Genomic DNA, 26813 nt, shown 5'->3' with positions numbered 1-26813 from the left:
CAAGATTTTTTTTTGAAGTGGAGCTTCATGTGGATGTTCATAGCAAGAATACCCTTGACACACATATCAAGTTCATTTTCAGACGTCTGAATTTTCAAAACAAAATAAATTATTTTATAACTCCAGGAGTTTTGAAAACTGACAAGCAGTCAGGAATGAGAGTCAGTATTTTCACTCTTCAGTTACTGGCTGGAACAAAACCAGCTCTTTGTGCACCAGCATGCTTCTAATTAATGTGGTCACAGAGAAGAATTAGAACCAGATACCTGTGTTTGATCATTCTCAGTTTTTTTTGGCTGTGCAAGTCTTTTGATATGCACAAATTATCTTTCCTACATTTCAATTCTCCCTATTCTTCATTTACTTCATATAATTCTCATCCCCACAATGCAAATCTACCACCACTGTGCTCAAAGTTCTCCAATCAAATTGCTTTGAAATCTCTCAATGGCATGAATGTTACTACTTTTTTTTCCACTGAGCTCAATTTATGTTTTGTTGGAGGGATTCTTGCTGTGAAGCTCAGCTGACAACTCTATTCTGTCACTCTAGTTGCTGTTTAATGACTAATTCACAGACTTTACCTGTCCTTGGCAAAATCCTGTCAAAATGCCTTCTCTAGGTCACTGATAATTAGGCCCCGGTGCCTATTAAAGACCCACATCCCATCATTGTCCGGTCAGGGAACATCCCATTGTGGCAAGCAGTCATATAATTCCAAAGATTAGCTTTCATTCATAGTAATCCAAAGTGAACACAAACAGAACCAATAGAGGCTTCTGTTCACCTCCTCAATGCAAACCAAATGTAACCAAATTCAATTTATGTTCTATGATGGTTGGTGCACTGAGTCTGATCCACTGGAACTGGTTGTAAATCAGGTTTAGGCAGGCTTGTCAAGTACAAATCAGCGGAGTTTGACATGGATAGCGAGAGCTTCCTCCTCCTCACTGTGATTGTGATTGTCCTCTTCCTCCGAAGATTCTTCCTGTTATCCCAGCATCTCTGCATTGAGCACATTGTTTTGCTGCCTGGGCCGCTTGAGCAAAGAACAGCAAGCTGCAATGATGCTGCACCCTCTGGCCAGGCTGTACAAGAAGGTGCACCAAGAACTGGTTCAAGCAGTGAAACCACATCTCCAGAAGCTGTATTGTCTGCTCTGCCAGTACCCTGGTTCAAACCTGAACAAAATAGCACCTGTACTCTCTAACAATCAGAGGATTACACAATGATGTTATGAGCTATAGTTGCAGTGGGCATACCTTATCCCCTTGTAATCAGCCTTTTAAGGATCCTGAACAGTCAAGTATCAGGTCATGACCATCTACAACAACAAACAATCGAATCACCACCCCTTGACATTCAATGGTGTTATTGTCACTGAATCCCCTATGATCAGCACTCATCTATAAATGGGGGTTACCATCAACCAGAAATTGGACTGGACTAGCGATAAGTTCTGTGGTAGGAATCCTGCGGTGAATAACTCGACTCCTGTCTCCCCAAAGCCTGTCCCTCATCTACAAGTCACAGGTCAGGAGTATGGTGGAATACTCCCCACTGGCCCAGATTAGTGCAACTCAACCAGCACTTGGGCTGCTTGATGCCATCCAGGACAAAGCAGCCTACTTGATTGGCACCACGTCCACAAACATTCAGTCCCTAAACCATCAATGTCCTGAGTCAGCAAATACAAATGAACCAAATACATGATGCAAAAAAATCACCAAGGCTCCTAAGAAGACATCTTCCAGATGCAAGCCTGTTACCATCTAGAAACTCCAGGGCAATATATACATGCATGCACCACCATCTGCAAGTTCCCCGCCGAGCTGCACACCATCCTGCCTTGGAAATATGAGGCTGTTGCTTCAGCGTCACTGGGTCAAATCCTGGAGCTCCATCTTCAATGGCACTGTGGGTGTATTTATACCAAATGGACTGTAGTGGTTCAAGAAGGCAGCTCACCAGCACCTTCTCAAGGGCAGTTGGGAATAAGCATTAAATTCTGACCCAGCCAGTGACATACATGTCACATGAATAAATACATGATATTGCTCCAGAATGTAGGAATCTTGGCAGGCAAACCCATCTCCAGGAAGTGTTAAATGGTGATCACAGATCACTTGAAAACTGAATGGAACCCCTTCTACTTATGAATTGTACAGCCCTCTCAGTTCCATGTGTTTGATACCCTGATCTTGTGAGAAGCCAGCTATGTTCCCAAATCCAATTGTCTGGCTGCAGCACTGATCTTTCCATTTAGGAAATGCAAAGAACCGATGTGATCTTGCACAGATATCATTGTTCACTGCATTGCCAGTGGGTGCGTGATGGGGGATTCCACAGAGGTTCTGTCATTCCTTGGAAGGAGCCAGTTGCAGAAAGGTTCAAAGTTTTCACAGCCAGTGGGAGAGGATAGCCTCCCACCTGAACTCTCCTTGCAATGGCATAGAGGTATTGTCACTGGACCGGTAACCCAGAGACCCAGATAATGTTCTGGGGACCCAGGTTTGAATCCCATCATGGCAGATGGAATTTGAATTCAATTAATATCTGGAATTAAAAGTCTAATGATGACCATGAATCCATGGCTGATTATCAGGGAAAAACCCATCTGGTTTGCTAATGCCATTTAGGGAAGGAAACCGCCATCCTTACCTGGTCTGGCCTGCATGTGACTCCAGACCCACAGCAATGTGGTTGCTGTTAACTGCCCTCTGGGCAATATGGATGGGCAATAAATGCTACCTGGCTAACGATGCCCTCATCCCATGAAGAATTTTTTTTAAAAGCCCCACTCCAGTATCTGGTGTAGTTCATCAGAATGTCCTGGAGCATTACATAACCTGCATCAACACTGAGCCTCAGCCATCCTTGCCCAGGAAATGGAGTCAGGGCCAAGCCTGCCTCTCCTCAAGCTGGTGCTCCTCATGCTCTGCCCTGGCCTGCTGCTGCAGCAGCTGTGTTTGCCATCAGCCCTGGTCTCATGTATCCACCTGTGAACAGCATTCCCATCCCACCAGCTACAGCGTCTGTGAATCTCGATGGAAGCAACTTATATTGGGACCAAGAGGAGTCATTCATGCTGTACACTGCAGGGAGGGCTGAATACACTCCTTTGTACAGTGAGGCGTGCTGCACCCTGACAGTGTCCCCATCATTCATTCAACTTCATCCTCAGCTTCTACAACGGGGGCAGCATAGTGGCTCAGTGTTTAGCCCTGCTGCCTCACAGCACCAGGGACCCATCCTTGGGCAATTGTCTGCGTGGATTTCCTTCAGGTGCTCTGGTTTCCTTCTGCAGTCCAAAGATGTGCAAATTAGGTGGATTGGCCATGCTAAACTGCCTGTAGTGTTCAGGGATGTGTCGATTAGGTGGGTTATAGTGGGGTGGGTCGCTTTGAGGCTCAGTATGGACTTGTTGGGCCAAAGGGCTTGGTTCCATACTATAGGGATTCATGATTCTATGATAACACCTTGGTCGAAGGTGCTGTGCCAGCTGAAGCACCAGCACATTACATTGAAAGGGAGTTCTTGCTGTACTATGACAGATCTCCCATCCCAGATCCACATTCAATCATTCAACGTTTCACTGTATTCAGTACAGACTAATGTTAAATTTGCAAAACAGGTGAAGTGATACTGTAAGCCTCAGAAAGCACACTTAAAAATTGCCCAACGAGTAGTTCACCTTTGGTCAGCATTGGCCTCTTATTAAATCATTGCTGATAACCTGCAACATTGTTGAGATGCCAGGTTCAATTTTCAGGTACCAATGGCATGGTGCAGGCTTCCTGCTTCATGTATTTGCCCCTTCACTGCCCTATTATGTCGCAAATTTGGATATCGTTCTTTTGATAATTAAAGTGACACTGACTCCAGCCAGTTTCCTGCCTCATTTCTTGTAGTGAGTATGGCAAGAGATGGTGGGTAACCCAGCTTGCAGAGGACACCATCAGCCATAGACTCAGTCTGCTCACCATGTAATGCTGCCAACTTTCCCAAAGCCTCCATATCATTTCATGCCTTATGCCTTTGCACCATCTCCCCAGTGGAGACCCACTACGTTGAACTTCTCCTCCAACCATCCTCCCACCTGAACCCTGACATTATACTTTGATGGTGACCACCACCCTCCTCCTCTACACGCCATTTGTGGAGGCCAAAGTGCTGGTTAGTTTAATAAATATCCTCCCACGGCCTACCATTTTGTCTGGTTCTGTTCTACGTACTGCCCCATAAGTCTTGAGGTCTCTCCCCAGTCCCTACCTCCCATCACCATTTTTGGCCCCCGCCTCTACAAATGCCCTTATCCTACCCTCTCCCACCCTTGCTGCCTCAATCTGAAACCATCCTGACAGACCTACTCCAGGACTGTTCTCCCACAGACATCTGATCGACTTTGATGAGCAGCTCCTTTTCATAACTGTTCAGACAGCTCCCAGCTGGCAATAATTCCCCTGACACTGACACTGGCCTTCCAGGACAGCTTTGTGGCCTACACTCTGGATTGCAGTCAGACATGTCCCCTGACTGTGAGTGGCGCAAGTGGATGTAGACTAGTACCTTAGAAATTTGAATTGATGTGAGGCAGAAACTGAACCGACAGTGGTAGGTGTGGTATATGGAAGTAACTGTCACAGGAAGTAGATTTTAACACAGCGGTGAACAAAACTCAACATTGTATGGCGAATGTTGAAGAAACGAGTGGATTCCTAGGTTTGATTTTAAAATAACCAAACAAAAGTAATAGAAACAGAGATGGAAAGCATGATGGAGACAAGATAATTATTCAACAGTCTGCATTATTAAATAAATTAGATATGTTGTATGTCTGGTAACATCTGTGGAGTAGAATCAGAGTTAACGTTTTGGACCCAGTGACCCTTCCTTAGAACTGGTTCAACTTTTGAGGAAGGGTCACTGGATCCAAAACATTAACACTGATTTCTCTCCACAGATGCTGGCTGACCTGCTGAGCTTTTCCAGCAATTTATGTTTGTGTTTGTGTTTCTGATTCACAGCGTCTGCAGTTCTTACAGTTTTTACATGTATTGTATATTTGTGACGACCTTCTCTATACTTGAGAGATCTCCTGTTCCAGGGAAGTATGATCTTTGGCTCTTAATTTGGCTGTGGATGAAAAAGACAGAACATTATTGGAGGCACCTTGACTTTAAGACGACCCCCTTGGCAAACAAAAGAGTACAGCACTGATATTCGTGTTTCAATGAAAAGTAATGTAACCAAGGCTCAAAAGCATGGCAAGGCAAGATGTGCAGTTTCTGCTGCGTTAAACTTCTAATACGACATTTAAAGACTGCTCGATTCAACATAGGCTGACCTTTTGTGGAAGCTGCTGCAGTTGGCTACCACCAGTAATTAGATCAAGGACGTGGACTGTGTGAGGAATCCCAGTCTAACATCACTGGATTTGTGTGGTGGAATGTAGACCCTGCCGTGTTTCAAGAAGTACTCTTTTTGATGACATGCTTGAGAATCTGTGGAAATCATAAAAGTCAAGTATATTTTGCTGCCTGAAAGTAATGCAAAGGACCTAGCAACAACTGTTTGCAATTAAATAGCACCTTTGACATTTTGACGAAGGATCATGGTATATTGCTGTTGTTTGAGGCTTTGAGTTCTAAAGTAGATGATGTATAGTTTTGAGTTAAAATTTTATTTTTATTTTGTGTCTTAAGGCAGAGTTAGTTTAATGTCTCTTATTGGGAAAAATGTCCTTTTTAATAAAGGGTGCAGGAGCTGAGGGTTCAGAAATCCAAAATATGATCAAGCAGAACTGGCATGGCTTCACAAAGTGGAAATGATGTGTGACAAATTTATTAGAATTCTTTGAGAATATAATAAGCAGACTAGATAAAGGCAAAGCAGTAGATGCAATAGATCTGTACTTTCAAATGGTGTTTCATAAGGTACCACATGTTGGGCTCTTATTTAATTAGATAAGAGCTCATGGTGTCAGAGGTACTATATTTGTATGGATAGAGAATTGGCTAACTAATAGAAGTTGGACAGTTGGGATAAGAGGGATATTTTCAGGATGGCTATCTTTATCTAGTGAAGTGTCACAGGGATCAATGCTGCAGCCACAATTATTAACAAAAAATATATATAGGACTTGGATGAGAAAGTAAATGGACTACAGTCATATTTGCAGATGACACAAAAGTAGGTGGGAATGCAAGTGGTCAAGGTAACTGTCGGCTGGGGATAATAGGCAGGTTAAATGAATGGGGAAAAAAAATTGCAGATGGAATATAAATGTGTGAAAATGTGAGGTTGTGCACCATGGTTGGAAGAATAGAGGAGCTGAATATTATTTAAATCACAGAAAATTAGCATACAAATTCAGCAGGTAAGAGGGAAGATAAATGCAATGCTGGCCTTCATTATAAAGTGAATGGCCGTTAATGTGAAAGTTGAAATGGCTTTAGCTTTGCTAAAGGTTACAATGCATTTTGGAGGAAAAAGAAAATCAGTTTTGTCAGGATTGGATGAAGCATATAATTATAACAATCATTGACTTCCAAATTCAGTTGAGGATGGTTGTTGTTGAATGGTACACTATGGGACGACTAGGGAAGATACATGCCTGCTGTTTCTGACCCTTAAACAGCACTTAAAAGCTATTTCCTCTCTCGCATATCAGCCTTGTGTCCTTTCGTTACGTGATTCCAGAAACTCAAAGTCCAGTCAAGCTGATTAGTTAATTATAATTTCAGAATGAATTAACTAAACCTGCCTGAATCCGAAGAACGATCATTAGAACTCCAAACATTAATTCTGTTTCCTTTTACACAGATACTGCCAGAACTGCAAACTTTGTCCAGCACATTCTGCTTGTTACTAAACCTACCTCCTGGCAGAAGGTTAGTTGCACATTCCTCAGCTGATCCACATACCCTTTCTCAATTCCCTTGCTTCTGTTAAAACCAGAAGCAGGAGAGATGAGTTAGTGTTTGAGATTTTCTTTCACTTTTCATGTCTCACTTGACCCAAACTCACCTGTTTACGGGTGGCTTCTGCCCCTTTATTTCTTACTAGTTCAACATCGAGTGGCAAATGCTCATTTACTGTTCATTCTCTAAAAACGGTCATAAGTTTGAAAACCTCAGTTTGAATCTCCTGTCACAAACTTCCATGTTCTGTTGCAGAATAAAGTAGCTCTCCAATTCAGATGAATTCTCGCTCTTTTTTTTCATGGTTCACCTAGTCTCAGGCTTTTGACAAATTGACACCTCTTTCAGAGCAGCATGTGAAAACGGAGCTGGCATGAAAGGAATATCAAGATTTTGATCCTGCAGGAGCAGCGATTTATTGATTTGGTTCAGGATGGTCATCAGCTTGAAGGGAAATATGTGGGTGTTTGTGCTCCAATGTATCTGCTACCCTTGTCCTTCTGGCTGCTAAATCTGTGGGCTTGGAAGATGCCGTAGTAAGAGCTTGGATAATTTCTGTCTGCATATATTGCTAGTTAGAGAATGAAAAGAATAGGAGAAATTTAAAACTGTTGACTAATTATCATAGCTCATCGCTGGTGTTGCCATGGTTTGATGTCTTGTCCCTATTGTTTTCCTTTCACAGGAATACATGCAACAATATGAACATTAGACACAATTTGTTATAAGAAATATTTTTTGTCAGTATATTTTCAGCTAGTTTGTTTTTAATCACAGTCACCTCCCTGTCTGTTCGCCTGAGACACAACAGGGATTTGCATCTCTCTCTCCATCCAGCTAGGAAAAATTAACACGAGATGATGTACAGCATACAGTTGGAGGAACATGAATGTGTTACCCTGTTGCAATGTGGATGCCTCTTCCCCACACTCCGCGAGGTAAATGGAGTTGTGTTGTGACCATTCAGTAGCTGTATTCTATTGTTTAGTTTATAGAAGCTGAATGTGCCAGCCGTGCATATGCATCAAACTTACCCATTGTACTAGTAATGGGAGCAGTTTCGTTGATCTGCTGTTAATCTCCATTTTCAAAAAAAGAGGCAAGGGCAAAAAAAATTATCACTGAAGACTGCGTTTGCCTGTTTTTAAGGGCTAAGTTGTATCTGTAATGTAAGTTAGTCACAGCATCCTTGCAACAAGTAAGTTAACTGTTCAGGTGGCTGTGTTGCACCCTGAAACAGCAGTTGTCCTTGGTCATTTCTAACTAGTTTCAAACCTCAGTGGCTTGGTGTGTATGGTTCTAATACTTGTTTATTTTCCTGACATGCTGTCATTCCTCTTGTATCACTTCATTTGTGAACCAATTGAAATTGGGCTACTTTGGAAATAAACCCATTGCTATGTTTTAATGAGAGCACAAGTTGTGTGGAACTCTGAAGATGGGGAGGCAATGGCCTAGTGGTACTAGTTAATCCAGAGACTCAGGTAATGTTTTGGGGACCTGGCTTTGAATCCCGCCACAGCAGATTGTGGAACTTGAATTCAATATATATCTGGATTTACAAGCCTAATGATGACCATGAATCCATTGCCAATTGTCAGGCAAAATCCATCTGGCTCACTGATATCCTTAAGGGAAGGAAATTTTCCAACCTTACCTGGTCTGGCCTGCATGTGACTCCAGATCTACAACAATATGGTTGACACATAAGTGACTTCTGAGTAATCAGGGAATGCCAGCATAAATTCCAGTGATGCCCTCATCCCGTAGATAAATAAAGGGAAAAAAAAATGTTAATTCTCCCTGAGCTGCAGTAAAACGGTCTCTGTTCAGGCTGCTCTATTACAAGGTTCCTCTGTACTTTTATGAATGCTTGTATTACAGTGAACTTCCAGTGGTTTTATTTTTGAGGATGACATTTAGTAACAATACCAAATCATTTCCTTTTCCAAAAAGCAGTAATGTAAGAAGAATCACAATAGTGTGGCACATTCTCACCAAGTATGCATGAGTTTCCGCTGGATGCTCCGGTTTCCTCCCACAGTCCGAAGATGTGCAGGCTAGGTGGATCGACCATACTGAATTGCCCCATGTCGAAGCATGTTAACTGGGAAAACGCGGAGTTAGGGGAATAAGGTGGGATGCACTTTGGAGGATTGGTGCAAACTTGATGGCCCGAATGGCCTTTTTCAGAACAGTATGGATTCTATGATTCTGTGAAAAGTAATTGTACAAACTCAGTGTGGTGGTGTTGGGGAGTGGAGCCTGGGCATTTGTTCATTGAATACATCTCTACCAGCTCCCCACCCTGCCCCGCAGAATTCCAAAGTGCATTGAGTTTCAATTATGAGCAGAGATAATGTGCTCCGAAGATGCTGCTTGGCCTGCTGTGTTCATCCAGTTTCACACTCTGTTATCTCAGTTTCAATTATATCCATTTTAGATGGGGAGGCCTGCGCAGTATAAGAAGCAAAAAATTGTAATAAGTTGATTTAAGACTTTATTATTCAATTACTTCAGAATATTAAAATGAAGATTTTCCACAAAATATGCTAAGCCCAGCTAGCAAGTCTTATTTTTCGAGGTTGTGTGGTGGCAGTATTTTTCTGCCTGCCTGATTATTTGGAGACGCAATGGTTCCGCTGGTTGTCAGATCTCACTCCATCCCCTGCTCTACTGCTGTTAGTTATCCTTACGGCTGCATCCTGAGCGTGAACCAGACCCATAACACTTTTTGAAGCTGGCGTTTTGTGCATAAGAGATGATGCATTTATTTAGTTTTAACACACACAGATGTCTATCTTTTATAATTGTACAGTCGCTTTCTGTGGAGAGCAATGTGATTCAACACACACCTCTATCCTGCTCTTTGGGCATGTAATTAACTCTTACCCGCAGGTAGGTAAGGATCGACTTTTCTTATGCTGAAAGAACCAAGGGACTGCTTTATGTTCAGAAGTTGTGTAGGTGGTCGGGGGGTGGGGGTTGAAACTGTAAATTTTACTTACTGATATTTATTTTTACATATTAAATATGGATACATATGTAAGTAGAAATATTTCAAAAGATTGATACGGCTTGTCTCTATCAGCAAGGTTTCCAAACTTTTGTTTTTTTATTAAGCAATTGAGATGCTTCCCTCCCAATTTTCACAGAATGGCACATTCCAAATAGATAATTTACCTTTCGTGTTGCAATCCCAAAATGTTCGAGCAGAATACAGAAAAAATGTGGTGTGACGGCACCGATCTCTGACAATCAACTCACTGTAACCGGAAAGCATTGCAGAATCTTTGACTTACAAAATAGAAGTGAAAACTGGACTGGAAGGGACAAAGTTTTTTTTCACTGTCGTATGTAAAACCTTGTTATTTTAAGTTGGGCTGCAGTTTGTGGCAATCGCTTAAAAGGAGCAGCTTTCGACTGATCTGGAAGCCCGAGTGATTATGCTTTCCCGTTCTGATCTAGAGAGCGCGTCTTGGCTTTGAACGTGGAAGACCTGTACTTATTTTTTTTCGAAAATAATTTGAAACGTTGGCTTCTCGATCATGTCTGACTCAAACCTGTGGTCAGTTCTCTCGAACATCTCGATGTCTCATTTTCTAAATCGAACCACGTTACGACGGTCTAAAAGGTAATGTGAAACATTTGTTGTTCATTGCTGTTGCTTGGATGAAAACTCTTGTTTTGACGTTTGGAAGTTTACGGCTGTTCTGGATTAGTTTTCAGTCATTTTAATGACCAGCTTTGTTTACCATGACGATTCCAGTGTAATGTACACAGCAGCGACGCACAGTAACCTGGCAAACGAAGCAGTGAGTTCGAGAAGTGCTATAAAGTCTTTCTCATGTTGTCATCCACAATCAGACGTGGTATTTTGCATTGTCGACCTACCTAATTGAGAATCTTTGCATTCATCCTTTCTAGAATTTGGTTTGAGAGTATATTGCACAAGCCATTTATCCATTTAACTTCTCAAATGAAAAGGATTAACAGCTTAACTTGACATGTTCCACCTCAAAAATTTACGAGGGCATTGTGGTATAATATTGTATGAATAATAGGGTGTGCTGAAAAAGAACCATGTCATAGCATCGTTTTACAGAGGATTTAGAACACAGAAATAGGCCACCAATTTTGTTTCAACTCACTCTTTTGTAAACTTTTACTACTTTTTTCCCCCTTGTATAGCTTCCCCTGTAAAGTATCAAGGCTAACTGTGCCAGCTACTCCATATGCTGGCAGGCTGTCCATTCTCAACACTTTCTAGACCTTGGAATGTGCTGGTCTACAACAATTGCTGTGGGTGAGTTTCTGTTCTGGAAGACCAACAAGTTTCAGGCAGATCAAAGAGTGTCTTTGACTGAGTTGATGGTCCTCAGGCGCTGTCAATCTTTGTCTCTATGTGTGTCCTGGGGAAAAGACTGTAGAGCACAGAGCCCCTTGTCATGGATCTGCTTGAGATGAGCCTCAGCAAAAACCAATGCATCTCTCTGCAGACTTACTTTGCAAGGGCATATTCCAGAAGGAGATATTGTGACAGTCTCCACTCCCACCCCACAGCCTCTTTGAGGGCAGCATGCAGTGGCACAGGCGGTCCAAATGTACAAAAAGGATCTCATAGACGATGCCCTTCTCACCACCAGCCAAACAGTGTCTTGGTGCTTATTGGAAAGTTCTGGTGATGCGGCATTCTGCCTCATCTTTGACAGTCTGCTGAGGGAACAACCCGACAGGATCCACCCTCTCCTTTTGCCGCAGGGTCTTGAAGATGTTACATGCTGAATACTTCTTCATGGACATGTGGTCAAAGGTGCAAATTTCTCCACAAAGGACAGGTGATACAGAAAGTCCAACTACTTGGAATGTTCAGGGGCAGTGAAGCCAGTCCCATTTATAGATAGATTGCCATGGAATCTACAGCAATCAGTGATGCTTGATTACTAAGACCTTAAGATAGGCGCAGAAGTAAGCCATTCATCCCATCGAGTCTCCCCCACCATTCAATGAGATCATTCTGATCTGATGATCCTCACCTCCATGTTCCAATAGTTTTCCAGGAAAAATAATTCCTTTGGAATTTATGATTGGATTTTCTATGTGATGACTTTAAAGAAGTGAAAGATGTGACAGCTGCCAGATTTCGTTTAGATTTCAAACCAGCCAGGTTGCCTCTTGATTGGTCGGGGCATTGACCCAGAATTGAACCGGCAAATGACTGCAGAGCATGTACGTGTTGTTTCTGTCTGTAAATAGCAGGGCCCTTTGTATTAATGTATGTAGCTTCCAGTATATGTACGTGTCAGGCCCAACTGACTATCCTAAACTGGTTCTGGTTGTCAGTGTCACTCTTTGCTAGATCAGAATTATCCAAAAAATTTCCAATTGCAAAAGTGCATCTAATATCGAATGTTCAAATTCTTTACTACCAAATGACTACTTGCACTTATCTCATTGCTTTTCATAACCAAAAGATCCTTACAGCAAATACTTTTCAAGCATGTTGAGCATCATGGTGTAGGGAATGCTGTAGGGAATGCAGCAGCCAGTCTGTGTCCAACTATGTGACTATAGTCAGGCGATGTGTTTATTGGCATTGCTGAATGGCACCTTACTATTAAACAGGACAGCGGGGGATCTCCATTGCTTATCTTCAAAATGGGATCTTTTACAGCTATCTGAGCTGCAGTTAGGGCTTTTGCTTAAGATTTCATTTAAAAGATGGCATCTCTGACAGTGCATCACCCTCTGAGTACTGTACTGGTAGGTCAGCATATAGATTTATATGCTCAAGTCTTGGCTCAAAAGCAGGTGTGTTTTGAACTCACCCAGACCTATGCCTTGTTCTTAAGTCTGTCGATGATCTCAACCTTCCATACCGAAAATTCTTCCAACACTACAACCCTTAGAAACATCTCCTCTCTAATTCTGGCCTTTTTGAGCATCCTGTATTTCAATTACTCCAGCCTTGATAGCTGTCTCTTCAGTGGCTTATGCCTTTAAGTTCTTGGCTTCCCTCTGTAAGATCTGTCTTTCCTCCCTCTTTCTTTTTAAAAGCCACTCCTTAAAGCTACCTTAAACAGCAACTCCTATTCCGCTTGGGAACCCTGCAGCCCAATGGTATCAATGTGGACTTCACAAGCTTCAAAATCTCCCCCTCCCCCACTGCATCCCAAAACCACCTCAGCTCGTCCCCACCTCCCTAACCTGTTCTTCCTCTCCCCATCCCCTCCTCCCACCTCAAGCCGCACCTCCATTTCCTGCCTACTAACCTCCTTGACCTGTCCGTCCTCCCCGGACTGACCTATCCCCTCCCCACCTATACTCTCCTCTCCACCTATCATCTTCTCTATCCATCTTCGGTCCGCCTTCCCCTCTCTCCCTATTTATTTCAGAACCCTCTCCCCATCCCCCTCTCTGATGAAGGGTCTAGGCCCGAAACGTCAGCTTTTGTGCTCCTGAGATGCTGCTTGGCCTGCTGTGTTCATCCAGCTACACACTTTATTGACCAAGCTTTTGGCCATGTGCTCCAGTATCAACTTAAATATCTTGGCACCAAAGTTTGCTTTATAATGCTCCTGTGAAGAGTCTTAGGATGATTGTCTTATCTAAACACAAGTTTTTTATTTGCCAGAGTTTTGGATTTGTTTCCCTAATTCATGGAGATCTATTCTCTCCTATCCTTATCAAAACTTTTCATAATTTCAGAGATCTCTATTTATCGAAGAGTGATCAAGTCTCAGAAATGTATAACTTTTCTTCGAAGAGATTACAGCTTTGGGAGTAATGGGAACTCTGCAAGTGTCACGTATTTGAATTTTAGCCAATTAATCATGTGGATTAATCTTATCTACAATGTCAGAAACCAGTGAGTTGAGATGAGGTATTGGCTTTGATGAAGTAAAAGATGAGTTGACACAGATTTGCATGGAGGAGCATGTTTAATAGAAGTCAAAGTTGTCCACAGATAACCTTTTCAAGGGGCAGAGGGATAGGCTACAAATGCTATTCCAGCCAGCGAAGCCTAAATCCCCTGAATGATTTTTTTTAAAAAGTTGTGACACTAACAGCACTGTCTGAATTTATCAGTCTCAAATTAGAGAGAACTGAAAATAACACAAACAGCTTAACAAATGTTTGTTATGTATTAGTGATTTAAACAAACCAGTGACGGATGTTTACTTAATATTGACAAGAGCAAGGATAGGGCAACATCAGTGCACAGCATTAATGGGAAAATAAGATCAATATTTGACACAACACGGGACAATGTTAGGGTATTGATGAATGTCTTCCAGAAACCATCAAAGTAGCCAGCCTTCAACAACAGTAAGTAAAACTGCTTGAATGTATCATCAAAGGGATTGAAAGTAATATTGTCTTGTGCATACAACAGTTTTGTGCTCACCTAGAATACCTTTCTTAAAAAAAACTGTGACATTCTCGTGAGAACCTCAAGGTATAAGGATAAAAATTAGTCCCCCGAGCCCTGAGGACTGGCTAGGGATGATGATACTATTTCTTCTGTAGATTAAAGGCCTTCGAGAATCATTGATGTTTTGGCATTCCTCTTAAAAAGAAACAAATACGTATCCTGGTACAAAATCATGAACAATTTCAGTCATTTGGAACCTGAGATCTCGAATAGCATATTGTGTTAAAGAGATTCCTCCAAAGAATCTTATCATGATATAGAAAATAGGTTATGGTGCCCCACCAGCCCAGTTTTTATATTCAACATGAACAATGATTCTAATGCTATGTGTCCAATCTGTTAATGTGGGTAGAATTATCGTGGTACCTGAACAATATAGACATTGGGTTGGTTGGGAAAATATGGCAAGATTGGAAAGTTGAGATTCTCGATATTAAGGGAAAAATAGTCTGATCCTGCAACCAAGTTTTACGTGATGAAGTAGGAATCTTGTTCGTGAATGGGGAGAGCTATTTTCTTGCATTAACATGCCCTTACCACATAATCTTGTCACGTTAACATTAATTCTCGTCGTAGCCCTGTAGCTGAGTATTATATCTAATTTCAGCTCCATCCTAGTATATGCCATTGATGGAGCAACTCACCACTCACTAGAATTGCTGGCACCCATGGTACCAGTGCCATCTTTGAAATCAGCTGTGCCCCCTAACAAGCGCCCCAGTCTGGAGCTGCCCTGCACAGTTTCTGACATTTGCCCAGGACATGGCTGACAGAGGTAACCTGACATAAGATAATAAAATGTGAGGCTGGATGAACACAGCAGGCCAAGCAGCATCTCAGGAGCACAAAAGCTGACGTTTCGGGCCTAGACCCTTCATCAGAGAGGGGGATGGGGGGAGGGAACTGGAATAAATAGGGAGAGAGGGGGAGGCGGACCGAAGATGGAGAGTAAAGAAGATAGGTGGAGAGAGTGTAGGTGGGGAGGTAGGGAGGGGATAGGTCAGTCCAGGGAAGACGGACAGGTCAAGGAGGTGGGATGAGGTTAGTAGGTAGCTGGGGGTGCGGCTTGGGGTGGGAGGAAGGGATGGGTGAGAGGAAGAACCGGTTAGGGAGGCAGAGACAGGTTGGACTGGTTTTGGGATGCAGTGGGTGGGGGGGAAGAGCTGGGCTGGTTGTGTGGTGCAGTGGGGGGAGGGGACGAACTGGGTTGGTTTAGGGATGCAGTAGGAGAAGGGGAGATTTTGAAACTGGTGAAGTCCACATTGATACCATATGGCTGCAGGGTTCCCAGGCGGAATATGAGTTGCTGTTCCTGCAACCTTCGGGTGGCATCATTGTGGCAGTGCAGGAGGCCCATGATGGACATGTCATCTAGAGAATGGGAGGGGGAGTGGAAATGGTTTGCGACTGGGAGGTGCAGTTGTTTGTTGCGGACTGAGCGGAGGTGTTCTGCAAAGCGGTCCCCAAGCCTCCGCTTGGTTGCCCCAATGTAGAGGAAGCCGCACCGGGTACAGTGGATGCAGTATACCACATTGGCAGATGTGCAGGTGAACCTCTGCTTAATGTGGAATGTCATCTTGGGGCCTGGGATGGGGGTGAGGGAGGAGGTGTGGGGACAAGTGTAGCATTTCCTGCGGTTGCAGGGGAAGGTGCCGGGTGTGGTGGGGTTGGAGGGCAGTGTGGAGCGAACAAGGGAGTCACGGAGAGAGTGGTCTCTCCGGAAAGCTGACAGGGGTGGGGATGGAAAAATGTCTTGGGTGGTGGGGTCGGATTGTAAATGGCGGAAGTGTCGGAGGATAATGCGTTGTATCCGGAGGTTGGTAGGGTGGTGTGTGAGAACAAGGGGGATCCTCTTGGGGCGGTTGTGGCAGGGGCGGGGTGTGAGGGATGTGTTGCGGGAAATACGGGAGACGCGGTCAAGGGCGTTTTCGATCACTGTGGGGGGAAAGTTGCGGTCCTTGAAGAACTTGGACATCTGGGATGTGCGGGAGTGGAATGTCTTATCGTGGGAGCAGATGCGGCGGAGGCGGAGGAATTGGGAATAGAGGATGGAATTTTTGCAGGAGGGTGGGTGGGAGGAGGTGTATTCCAGGTAGCTGTGGGAGTCGGTGGGCTTGAAATGGACATCAGTTACAAGTTGGTTGCCTGAGATGGAGACTGAGAGGTCCAGGAAGGTGAGGGATGTGCTGGAGATGGCCCAGGTGAACTGAAGGTTGGGGTGGAAGGTGTTGGTGAAGTGGATGAACTGTTCGAGCTCCTCTGGGGAGCAAGAGGCGGCGCCGATACAGTCATCAATGTACCGGAGGAAGAGGTGGGGTTTGGGGCCTGTGTAGGCGCGGAAGAGGGAAACCTGACACCTTGCTTTGTGATGGTCCTGGAGCTAGTGCTTGACATTGTCGTACACAGGCAAGACTTGCCATTCCCCAAGTGGAGGTCACAGGACCAGACTATGCCAGCCTGGCCCAAGGTTCCTACAGCATTAAAGCAACCTCAGCCATCTGGAGGAATGTCCAGCGGTATTTTTCTCCACTGCACTAGCATAAATGCCACTATTTCTCTCCAATACCTCTCATCCATTCTACCTCTGTCAGTGCACCAACTCTCACCAAGTCACATGCTCAAAAACTCTCACAAATGCATGCATCATCTTCGCTTCTTACCCACCCCAAACTACATCACTCTCTCTGCTGCTTACTCAGTGATGCAGGAATCTTCCCCACTAGCACAAAAATGAATAGGTGTGCTATCCCTGTTCAGCTCCTCTTCTGTTATGATCAGAGAGTCCTGACTGACTGCCTGAGCAGGGCTTGGGCTTGTATCGGTGGCTGTGTCTGACTCACTGTGCTGGGATCCCCTGAGTGAATCTGGCCTTCCTGACTGGACTGCGGCTTGTTGACCACTGTGGTAACCTTCCTGGCTTTGTGACTTGGCAACACAGCAGTTATCTGAGCTAGGCATTTCCGGCTGAAGGGGCAATGTTAATGTTCTGGGGACCTGAGTATGAATCAAATTTCAGGGGAAAAAAATCTGGAATAAGGAAAACTAGGCAATATAACCCATCTGATGACTAATGCCTTTAAGGAAGGAAATCTGCCATCCTTACCTGGTCTGGTCTACATGTCACTTCAGCAACATAACAATGTGGTTCACTCTAAACTGACCTTTGGAAGTTAGGAGCGAGGATAGCCAGCGACGCTCACATCTTGTGAACAAAAGTCAGCCTAGTCCAGTCCATGAGCTGGATGCACGAATGTGAGCACAAAGTGTCTGTGCTGCAGGGTTACAATAATAGTTACTAGCTCTGTATGAATGTCCTGTAGGTAGATTGCGGATGTACTATGAGGGTTCACAAAGGCCGGCAAGTGTTGAGTGCCAATATCCATGGAGGTGAGATGTGTAAGGGCTAATGCCCGTGGAAGGTCCCTGAGCTTTTGTGCCGGGTTTCCAGCGTGGAGGTCACTTGGAAGAAGTAGCAAGTTGAACCCACCGAGAACCCACGTTGGATTCCATGTTGAGTTTCTCAACAACTGACTTGTGTGGCATGTTTAGTAAAATCACAACTCGTTGGACTGTTGACAACTCCAGCGAATATTAATGATAGTCATTTGGGAACTTACTGCTGCCTGATGAGAATCTCACGACAATACTTGGGAAGAGTGGACAAGGTACAGTGAGATGATCTTGACGTCAAGGTGGGCCTTGCTGAACATTTGACTCAATTCTGCTCCTCACACAACTGTCTTAGGCACTGGAAAGTGTGAGAGAGTTCTGACAAAGGGTCACTGGACTTAAATGTTAACTGTTTTTCTCTCAATGGATGCTGCAAGATCTGCTGAGTTTCTCCAGCACTTCTGTTTTTATTTCTGAAACATCACCATGCATTGTTACCTTGTGATCTACAAAGTTCACCACTGTAAGCGAAATAGGATAACAGCTAAATGGTTGGAATCAGGTCTTTTCATTCATTAAATCCAAAGGACTGTTAAGATCTGTAACTGTATTTGCCTTTGATTCCTGTCTGTTCTAGTCACCATTCTCCCCTTGCTTCTTTATAAGCTTGATAGCTGTATCTGTGTGTTTGATACCATGTGTTAAATGTTTGGGGGTGGGGGGATGCGGAAGCAGCATGTAATAAAACTCTGCCCTCTTTCACTCAAGAAAACCTTAGAATTGGCTCTCCCTTTATTTTTCTTGTTTACTAACTTTAAGTGGGAAAGTCAAATGGATAAAGGGAAAAACATGTTTAGACTGTTAAAGCATTGTGTTAAAACATTAAATGTTTAGACTGATTGAGAAGATTTTAATAAAAAGAGGAGAGCTGTGATCCCTCTTCACCTGGTCTCATGGCAAGGTGATTAAACATCCCCTGGTGATTACCCGGCATTTGTATAATGCAAATTGTACTTACTATTTATTGGCCACCTTGACTGTTTCCTAGGCTGTATACATCACAGAATCCTTCCAGTGTGGAAGCAGGCCATTCAGTCCATCCAATCCACACCTGCCCTCCAAAGAGCATCCCACCCAGACCCACCCCTTATGCTACTTTTGTATTCCCATAGCTACCCTACCTAACCTGCACATCCCTGTTATCTGTGCAAGCATATTGTCCTTTGGCTTTTAAGGACTTGCAAATGACACTGAGCACTATGTGGTCATAATGGAACAGTTCACACTAGTAATTTTACAACAGATGCTTCCCTTGATTATATCTTTATTGTTTTCCTGACTGTATTGAAAAACCTGCTAGGGCTTATGATTGGTTTTTATGAAAGGTGATTTCTCTTATGACCACCTGTCATTTGCAATCTGCATTTGAATAGTACAGACAAAAGTTGTTGCATGCATTTGAATCAGCACCAACATAATATGACAAGGAATCTGTTTTCAGATGCAACATCTGACCATGTTGCTGTTTTTCCTGCTCAGGTACTAATGTTTCATTCACATTTAAATTATTGGCATCTAACAATCTTGTTTTTATCACTTGTGCAATTGGAGCCTTATTGTTAATTTTAACTTTGTGACTGTTTCAATTTCCAATCACCGTGTGCTTCATGAAAAAAGTGCTTAAAAATATGGTAACAAAGTGTGAAGCTGCATGAACATAGCAGACCAAGCAGCACCTCGGGCGCAAAAGCTGACGTTTCGGGCCTAGATCTAGGCCCGAAACGTCAGCTTTTGTGCTCCTGAGATGCTGCTGGGCCTGCTGTGTTCATCTAGCTTCACACTTTGTTATTTTGGATTCTCCAGCATCTGTTGTTCCCATTATCTCTCAAAAATATGGTGGTAGTTTCCTTGCTTCCCATGAATCTGTGAAAATTCCTTTTCATAATTGTAACAAAGACCAAGGGAACCTTTCAAAAACTGAAAAGTCTGGAAAAACTCAGCAGGTTGATCCTTCTTCGGAACTGATTGTAGCTGGGTAAAGGCTGGTATATTTGCTGAAGTTAGGGTTGGATGTGGGGGCGGAGTGGGGAATAGAATAAAAGCAATGGAATGACATATTCCAACAGGAATTGGAGTTATTGAGCAAGACTTGAAACAGTAGGGCCATTGTCATCCCAGCAATAATAGGATGAGCAATGATAATAAACTTCTGAGCTTCATCACTTCTGTAGCTTTGTGCAATGTGTTAAGCAGCCTGCATCACTTCACAATGAATGTTTCTGGATAAAAATACAATGATGCAATTGTGTACATACACAAGCTGTCAGTCATTTTTCAATAGGAGCCACAAAGTTCTACACCCAACTCCATTAACTGTGTGTGTCATCTTGTCTTTGTATACTAGTGCTCATGTTACTTCATAATGAAACCATGAACTATTAATTATCTACTCGCATAAGTCCCCCACTTTTGATGGGTGTTCATGCCTTGGAATTTTTCTTAATCATTGGAATGTACCTATTATATGTATCCTGAAATATATCCTTAAGTACCTGCCAATGCATCTCTATTAATTTGCCACTTTGCTTCAGCCAGCTGTGTTTCCAAGCTCTCTTAAATATGGTTACTTGAATCTGAAATTGTACAAAACACCCACTCATCTCCCTCAAACTGAAACTAAAATTCAGTCCTATTGCAGTTCTAAAGAGAGGCTGGAGAGGTTGGAAGTTTTTTGACTGGAACGTATGCCGTTGAGGGATAATCTTTATAAAGGTTTATAAAATCATGAAGGACATGGACAAGGTGAATAGCCAAGGTCTTTCCTCTAGGATAGGAGAGTGCAAAACTAGTGGGTATATTTTTAAGGTGAGAGGAGACAGATTTAAAAGGGACCTTAAGGGCAACTCTTTCACACACAGGGTGGTATGTATGGGAAATGAACTGCTGGGGGAGGTGGTAGATGCAGGCACAGTTACAACATTTAAGAGATATGAATAGGAAAGGTTTAAAAGGATATCGGCCAAATGCAGGCAAGTGGGACTAGTTTAGTTTGGGAAACTTGGTCAGCATGGACTAGTTGGACTTTCTTCGCACTTTTTCCATAACTGAAACATTATCGAAAGCATTCTGTTCTGTTACCCTGATATACCTATGTACGGTATTTATTTGCCCATATAGAACACAAAACAATATTTCTTACTGCATAGCAGTGCATTTGGCAATAATCTAATCAAATCAAATACTTGAAAACAGTTAACAACTTGGATACAGAGGAACTTGTGAATTTGATTTTATTTTGATTTCTTTGATTTACAGAAGGCATTGAACAAGATCAGATCAGTTACTACACAAAATAAGACTTGGTGTAGCAGTATCATATTAACACAGATACAGAATAGGTTAGCTAATGCGAAACCGAGGAACTCGTGGGTTGTTTTCAGGTGGGCAAGTTTTACTAAGTGGAGTGCCATAGGGACCACATTTGAGGACTGTGCTATTTACACTCTCTATAGCCAATAACTTGGATGATGGGTACAAATATGTGTTTCTGAATTTTCTGGTAGCACAAAAATAGGTAGGATAGTAAGTTGTGAAGAAGATTTAAGGAGTCTTGAAGGGATTAAGTGAGTAGGAAATTCTGAACGGTCCACTTTGGCAGAAGGATGCAAAAAGCAGTGTGTTATTTAAATGGAGAGTGATTGCCTCTGTACCTCAGACTTTTGCATCCTGGTATATGAATCAAAAAATGTTAGTATGCAGTTGTAGCAAGTTGTTGGAAAATTAGAATATTGGTTATCGCTTAGGATATGGCATCTAAAGACAGGAATATTTTGTTATGGTGTAGAGGCCAAGGATGAGACATCTTGAGCTTATGTACAGTTCTTACCTCTTTATTTAAGAAAGAACAAAATTGCGTGCCAGGCATTTCAGAGGAGGTTCTCAGAAATGATTTGTGTACTGAAGAGAATTATCTGAGGAGGAAAGATTTGAGAAGCTCATCCTGTATAGATTGGAGTTTAGATGAATGTTCTTATTGAAATATTTTACATCCTAAAAGGAATTTCAGAGTGGATGCTGAAAGAATGTTTCTCCTTTTTGGAAGACACCTTTGGAAGTAGGGGACATGGTTGAAATCTAAGGGGCCTCCAATTTAAAATGGAGATGAGAATATTTTTAATCTGAGAGTTGAGAGTACGTGAAACTCTTGTCCCCAAAGGTCATTAGTGGCAAGGTCATTGAATATGTGTTAGGCAGAAGCAGGTAGATTGCTGACTAACAAGAAAGCCAAAGGATATCAAGGGTAGGCAGGAAAGTAGAGTTGAATCTACACTCCGGTCAGACATGAATGGTGAAGTCGGCTCAAGTGGCTGTGTTTGTACTCCTTCTAAGTTGTATGTATGTTCTTAACCAATTATGTGTTTTACTTAATTCACTAGCTTACGACTCAAATGGTGTTTCTTTCAGCACTCTGCACAATATTTGCATCCAAAAATATTGCATTTTATTCATTGTTGGCTTGAAATCTCTCTCTACAAGGCAGAGTTTGTAATAATTTTAAGTTCTACTGATTTGTTTAATACACAAAGTTTTTGTTTTAAAAATGTTTAGACCATATTCTGTATCATTGCCATACGCGTAGTGTTTGTTGATATCCAGGATACTTAAATACTAATCTGCTATTATTTGGCAGCTAAATGTTTTTAGTATATTTCCCTTTGCAATTGCTGTGAAATTTCCAGCAAGAACACCATCTGCTTTTTGTGGACTTTGTGAGTTATCTCAGATTTGCTAGTTCTCAAGCACCAAGTGGAAAATTAATTTCCATGAAGTTGCGCTAGGAGGGTGGTGTCGTGTGGCAGTTCCAAAACCAGCACAGGAATGTTAAGTGTCTTTTCTGTTTGTATACAGCACGACAGATAGTGAAGAAATGCAGCACTGTGAGCAAATATAATGTAGTACAGTAAAATGTATATTGGTTCATCTCAAGAAGCCAGTAACACAAAAAATGCAAAGTTGTTTCATTCTAAGGCAAAGGAATTGGTATTGTGCGCACAATAATGTTCATCTCCATCCCTTTTGTCGTATCCTGCTATCATTAATGTGTGAATTTCTTAGTAATATGTTTATGCTGAAACTAATACCTCTCTGTCATTAATACAAGAGTGTCAGAATAATTTACTACTGTCTCATAAATCTGGTATCCATCCATCTGTCAACAAAGCTCAAGTGTCAGTGTAATTCTACTGGAAAGCCATCTCTTAAGACTGCTTGTTCTTTCAATGGTTTTTGTAGCTTAATGATGATTGTATAATAAAGACATCTGGAGAAGCCACTACTTTCATCCTATAAAGTGGATGATATGTGGAAAAACTCTGGTAATAGTGTGTTATTGAGAATGCATTCGGTAAGCAGGTTGAATTTTACAGTGATTCTATAATTTTTCTCCCATTGTTGCAAAAACAATAGCACCCTCCTTTTCTTTTAATCGCAGTGTATACATTCAGTCACAACTTGACTGTATCTTGCTATATTCCAGTTCAATTGCACAACTGAAAAGTGGACCACAGTGATGCCACCCGAAGGTTGCAGGAACAGCAACTCATATTCCACTTGGGAACCCTGCAGCCCAATGGTATCAATGTGGACTTCACCAGCTTCAAAATCTCCCCTTCCCCCACCGCATCCCAAAACCAGCCCAGTTCGTCCCCTCCCCCCACTGCATCACACAACCAGCCCAGCTCTTCCCGTCCCCCCCACTGCATCCCAAAACCAGTCCAGCCTGTCTCTGCCTCCCTAACCTGTTCTTCCTCTCACCCATCCCTTCCTCCCACCCTAAGCCATACCTCCATTTCCTACCTACTAACCTCATCCCACATCCTTGACCTGTCTGTCTTCCCTGGACTGACTTATTCCCTCCCTACCTCCCCACCTATACTCTCCTCTCCACCTATCTTCTTTTCTCTCCATCTTTGGTCCGCCTCCCCTGCTCTCCCTATTTATTCCAGAACCCTCACCCCCTCCCCCTCTCTGATGAAGGGTCTAGGCCCGAAACATCAGCTTTTGTGTTCCTGCGATGCTGCTGGGCCTGCTGTGTTCATCCAGCTCTACGCTTTATTATCTTGGATTCTCCAGCATCTGCAGTTCCCATTATCTCTGACAACTGATGTGACCAGCTCAACCTGTCACTTGCACCAGTTTCCTGATATCATTTCATCTCTCCTAGTCAGGTGTGTCTGACTTACTAATAGAATTCACCAGCTGCTGCAGTCAGCAGGTATGTGAGTCATTGCATGGCGCTTGTGAAGCCTGGGGAGTGAAGAAACCGAGTCGTCAACAATTTGACTTGCAAGTGTGGACATGCAGAGCACGGTGCCTGAAGTGCACAATGTTCCCACAAATTCAGCACTCCTAATCAAGAGTTGGGAAAATGAGGAAGAATATGAAACTGAGTTATTTTGAGATTGAGATAAATTAAATGCATTTCTAAGAATTAGGAATGTCAAATCAGCAATGAGTAAAATTAATAGTTTTTCTTTGTTTATTCCTTGCAGATTAGATCAGTTCAGTGTTAAAAGTAGTAATTAATTATTTATGCTTCGTTAGTTTAAATACCAAAGTGTTTGTTTTTAAAAATGTTCATTTTAAAATGCCTCTTACTTTTTAATGCAGTGTTTTCAGTAAAAACCGAGGCAGTGGTGTGTCTTAAAAATATAGCTAGCCCACAGTGTCTCTTGAGTTTGAAGCAAGTGAAATGAAGGGACAGAAAACAAATAGCAGTGGAGAACTGTGAAAGACAGGAGAAATTGAATGACAATAGTGTTTCTTTTCAAAGCCTGTGGGTGTGATAACACCTAGAGGAGGTAAGACTGGCATAATGGTGAGCAGCTATTGCCTGAACGCAAGAAGAGGAGAAAAGCAAGAGAAGAGCCGAAACCTGCAAAGAAACAGGAACCAAATTGGAGGGAGAAATTAAGATAATAAAATGTGAGGCTGGATGAACACAGCAGGCCCAGCAGCATCTCAAGAGCACAAAAGCTGACGTTTCGGGCCTAGACCCTTCATCAGAGAGGGGGATGGGGTGAGGGTTCTGGAATAAATAGGGAGAGAGGGGGAGGCGGACTGAAGATGGAGAGAAAAGAAGATAGGTGGAGAGGAGAGTATAGGTAGGGAGGGGATAGGTCAGTCCAGGGAAGACGGACAGGTCAAGGAGGTGGGATGAGGTTAGTAGGTAGGAGATGGAGATATGGCTTGGAGTGGGAGGAAGGGATGGGTGAGAGGAAGAACAGGTTAGGGAGGCAGAGACAGGTTGGACTGGTTTTGGGATGCGGTGGGTGGAGGGGAAGAGCTGGGCTGGTTGTGTGATGCAGTGGGGGGAGGGGACGAACTGGGCTGGTTTTGGGATGCGGTGGGAGAAGGGGAGATTTTGAAGCTGGTGAAGTCCACATTGATACCATTGGGCTGCAGGGTTCCCAAGTGGAATATGAGTTGCTGTTCCTGCAACCTTCGGGTGGCATCGTTGTGGCACTGCAGGAGGCCCATGATGGACATGTCATCTAAAGAATGGGAGGGGGAGTGGAAATGGTCAGCGACTGGGAGGTGCAGTTGTTTATTGCAGGAACAGCAACTCATATATTCCGCTTGGGAACCCTGCAGCCCAATGGTATCAATGTGGACTTCACCAGCTTCAAAATCTCCCCTTCCCCCACCGCATCCCAAAACCGGCCCAGTTCGTCCCCTCCCCCCACTGCGCCACACAACCAGCCCAGTTCGTCCCCTCCCCCCACTGCACCACACAACCAGCCCAGCTCTTCCCCTCCACCCACTGCATCCCAAAACCAGTCCAACCTGTCTCTGCCTCCCTAACCTGTTCTTCCTCTCACCCATCCCTTCCTCCCACCCCAAGCCGCACCTCCATCTCCTACCCACTAACCTCATCCCACCTCCTTGACCTGTCCGTCTTCCCTGGACTGACCTATCCCCTCCCTACCTCCCCACCTATACTCTCCTCTCCACCCATCTTCTTTTCTCTCCATCTTCGATCCGCCTCCCCCTCTCTCTCTATTTATTCCAGAACCCTCTCCCCATCCCCCTCTCTGATGAAGGGTCTAGGCCCGAAACATCAGCTTTTGTGCTCCTGAGATGCTGCTGGGCCTGCTGTGTTCATCCAGCCTCACATTTTATTATCTTGGATTCTCCAGCATCTGCAGTTCCCATTATCACTGGAGGGAGAAATTACATGCAATGTCGAGCCTTGAGTTTAAGTTGATTGGGACATAATAAAAGTTTGACAACAGTTCTCATCCTGAGAGCAAGGTGGAGAATTGAAATGACAGGCAACTGTGTCTTGCTTGCCATTGAGCTGTAGAATAATATAAAGGTAATGGCATAGAAATAGGCTGTTTAGCCCATTGTGTCTACAGCAAGCTATTTGCAAACTGAATGGCAGTGTTCCTCCTTGTGTCAATACAATTCACTTGGTTGCTACTGGTCTTCAGATTCATTGCAAATTGCACCTCACAGGGGAAGATAAAAGTTTTGTTTGGTTACCTGATGATTAGTCGTATGAGTCAGCCACTTGATTGTGTCATGATATCTGCTGATGCTATTACTGGACACGTCAATTCATATTGCACCTGGATAATTCATATCCAGGTGATCTCTCTCTGAAACACAAGACAGAATGTTATAGATTTTGCTTAAACAATAAAACAGAAGATTAATAAGCAAGTTAAATAAAGATAAGATATAATAAACCAATGTATTTACTTTCAGAACAAATATGAAGAATTTTCCTTCACAGGGGCTGGGTTTTTCAGGCAACTTTGTTTTCGTGCAGTGAAAATATAATCCCATTAATATCAAAACACTCGTTTGCTTATTCCAAAAAAACCCAAACCTTTTGTACAGTAGCCAACAGCAACATCTGTACAGTACTCACAGCAGAATCCATTTCTCTAACATCTTGATGGACTTAAGGTAACTCTGTCTTTAACTTGTCGACTGGAAATGCTGATAGCTTCTTCCTGGTGCTATCATACACTTCAGTTTAAACAATCTCACCTTCA

The 26813-nt window shown here is 43.1% G+C and overlaps 1 protein-coding gene across 13 annotated transcripts in view; it reads left to right on the top strand.

Annotated features, from left to right (window-relative positions):
* Window positions 1-26813, top strand: part of LOC125450809 (microtubule-associated serine/threonine-protein kinase 4-like) — a 457413-nt gene that overhangs the window by 268414 nt on the left and 162186 nt on the right. For 2 of the 13 annotated variants that reach the window (XM_048527027.2, XM_048527026.2), the window contains exon 1: window positions 10124-10557. The exons of the other annotated variants lie outside the window; for them this stretch is intronic. In XM_048527027.2, coding sequence (XP_048382984.1) covers window positions 10472-10557 — 86 coding nt within the window. In that variant the 5' untranslated portion in view covers window positions 10124-10471. Of the gene's footprint in view, window positions 1-10123; window positions 10558-26813 lie in introns of those variants that run through there. 13 annotated transcript variants of the gene reach the window in all.

Source organism: Stegostoma tigrinum, chromosome 3 (genome assembly GCF_030684315.1).
Source record: "Stegostoma tigrinum isolate sSteTig4 chromosome 3, sSteTig4.hap1, whole genome shotgun sequence".
Taxonomy (NCBI): domain Eukaryota; kingdom Metazoa; phylum Chordata; class Chondrichthyes; order Orectolobiformes; family Stegostomatidae; genus Stegostoma; species Stegostoma tigrinum.
The sequence above is the reverse complement of the archived record's forward strand: the minus strand, read 5'-3'. Positions and strand labels throughout refer to the sequence as shown.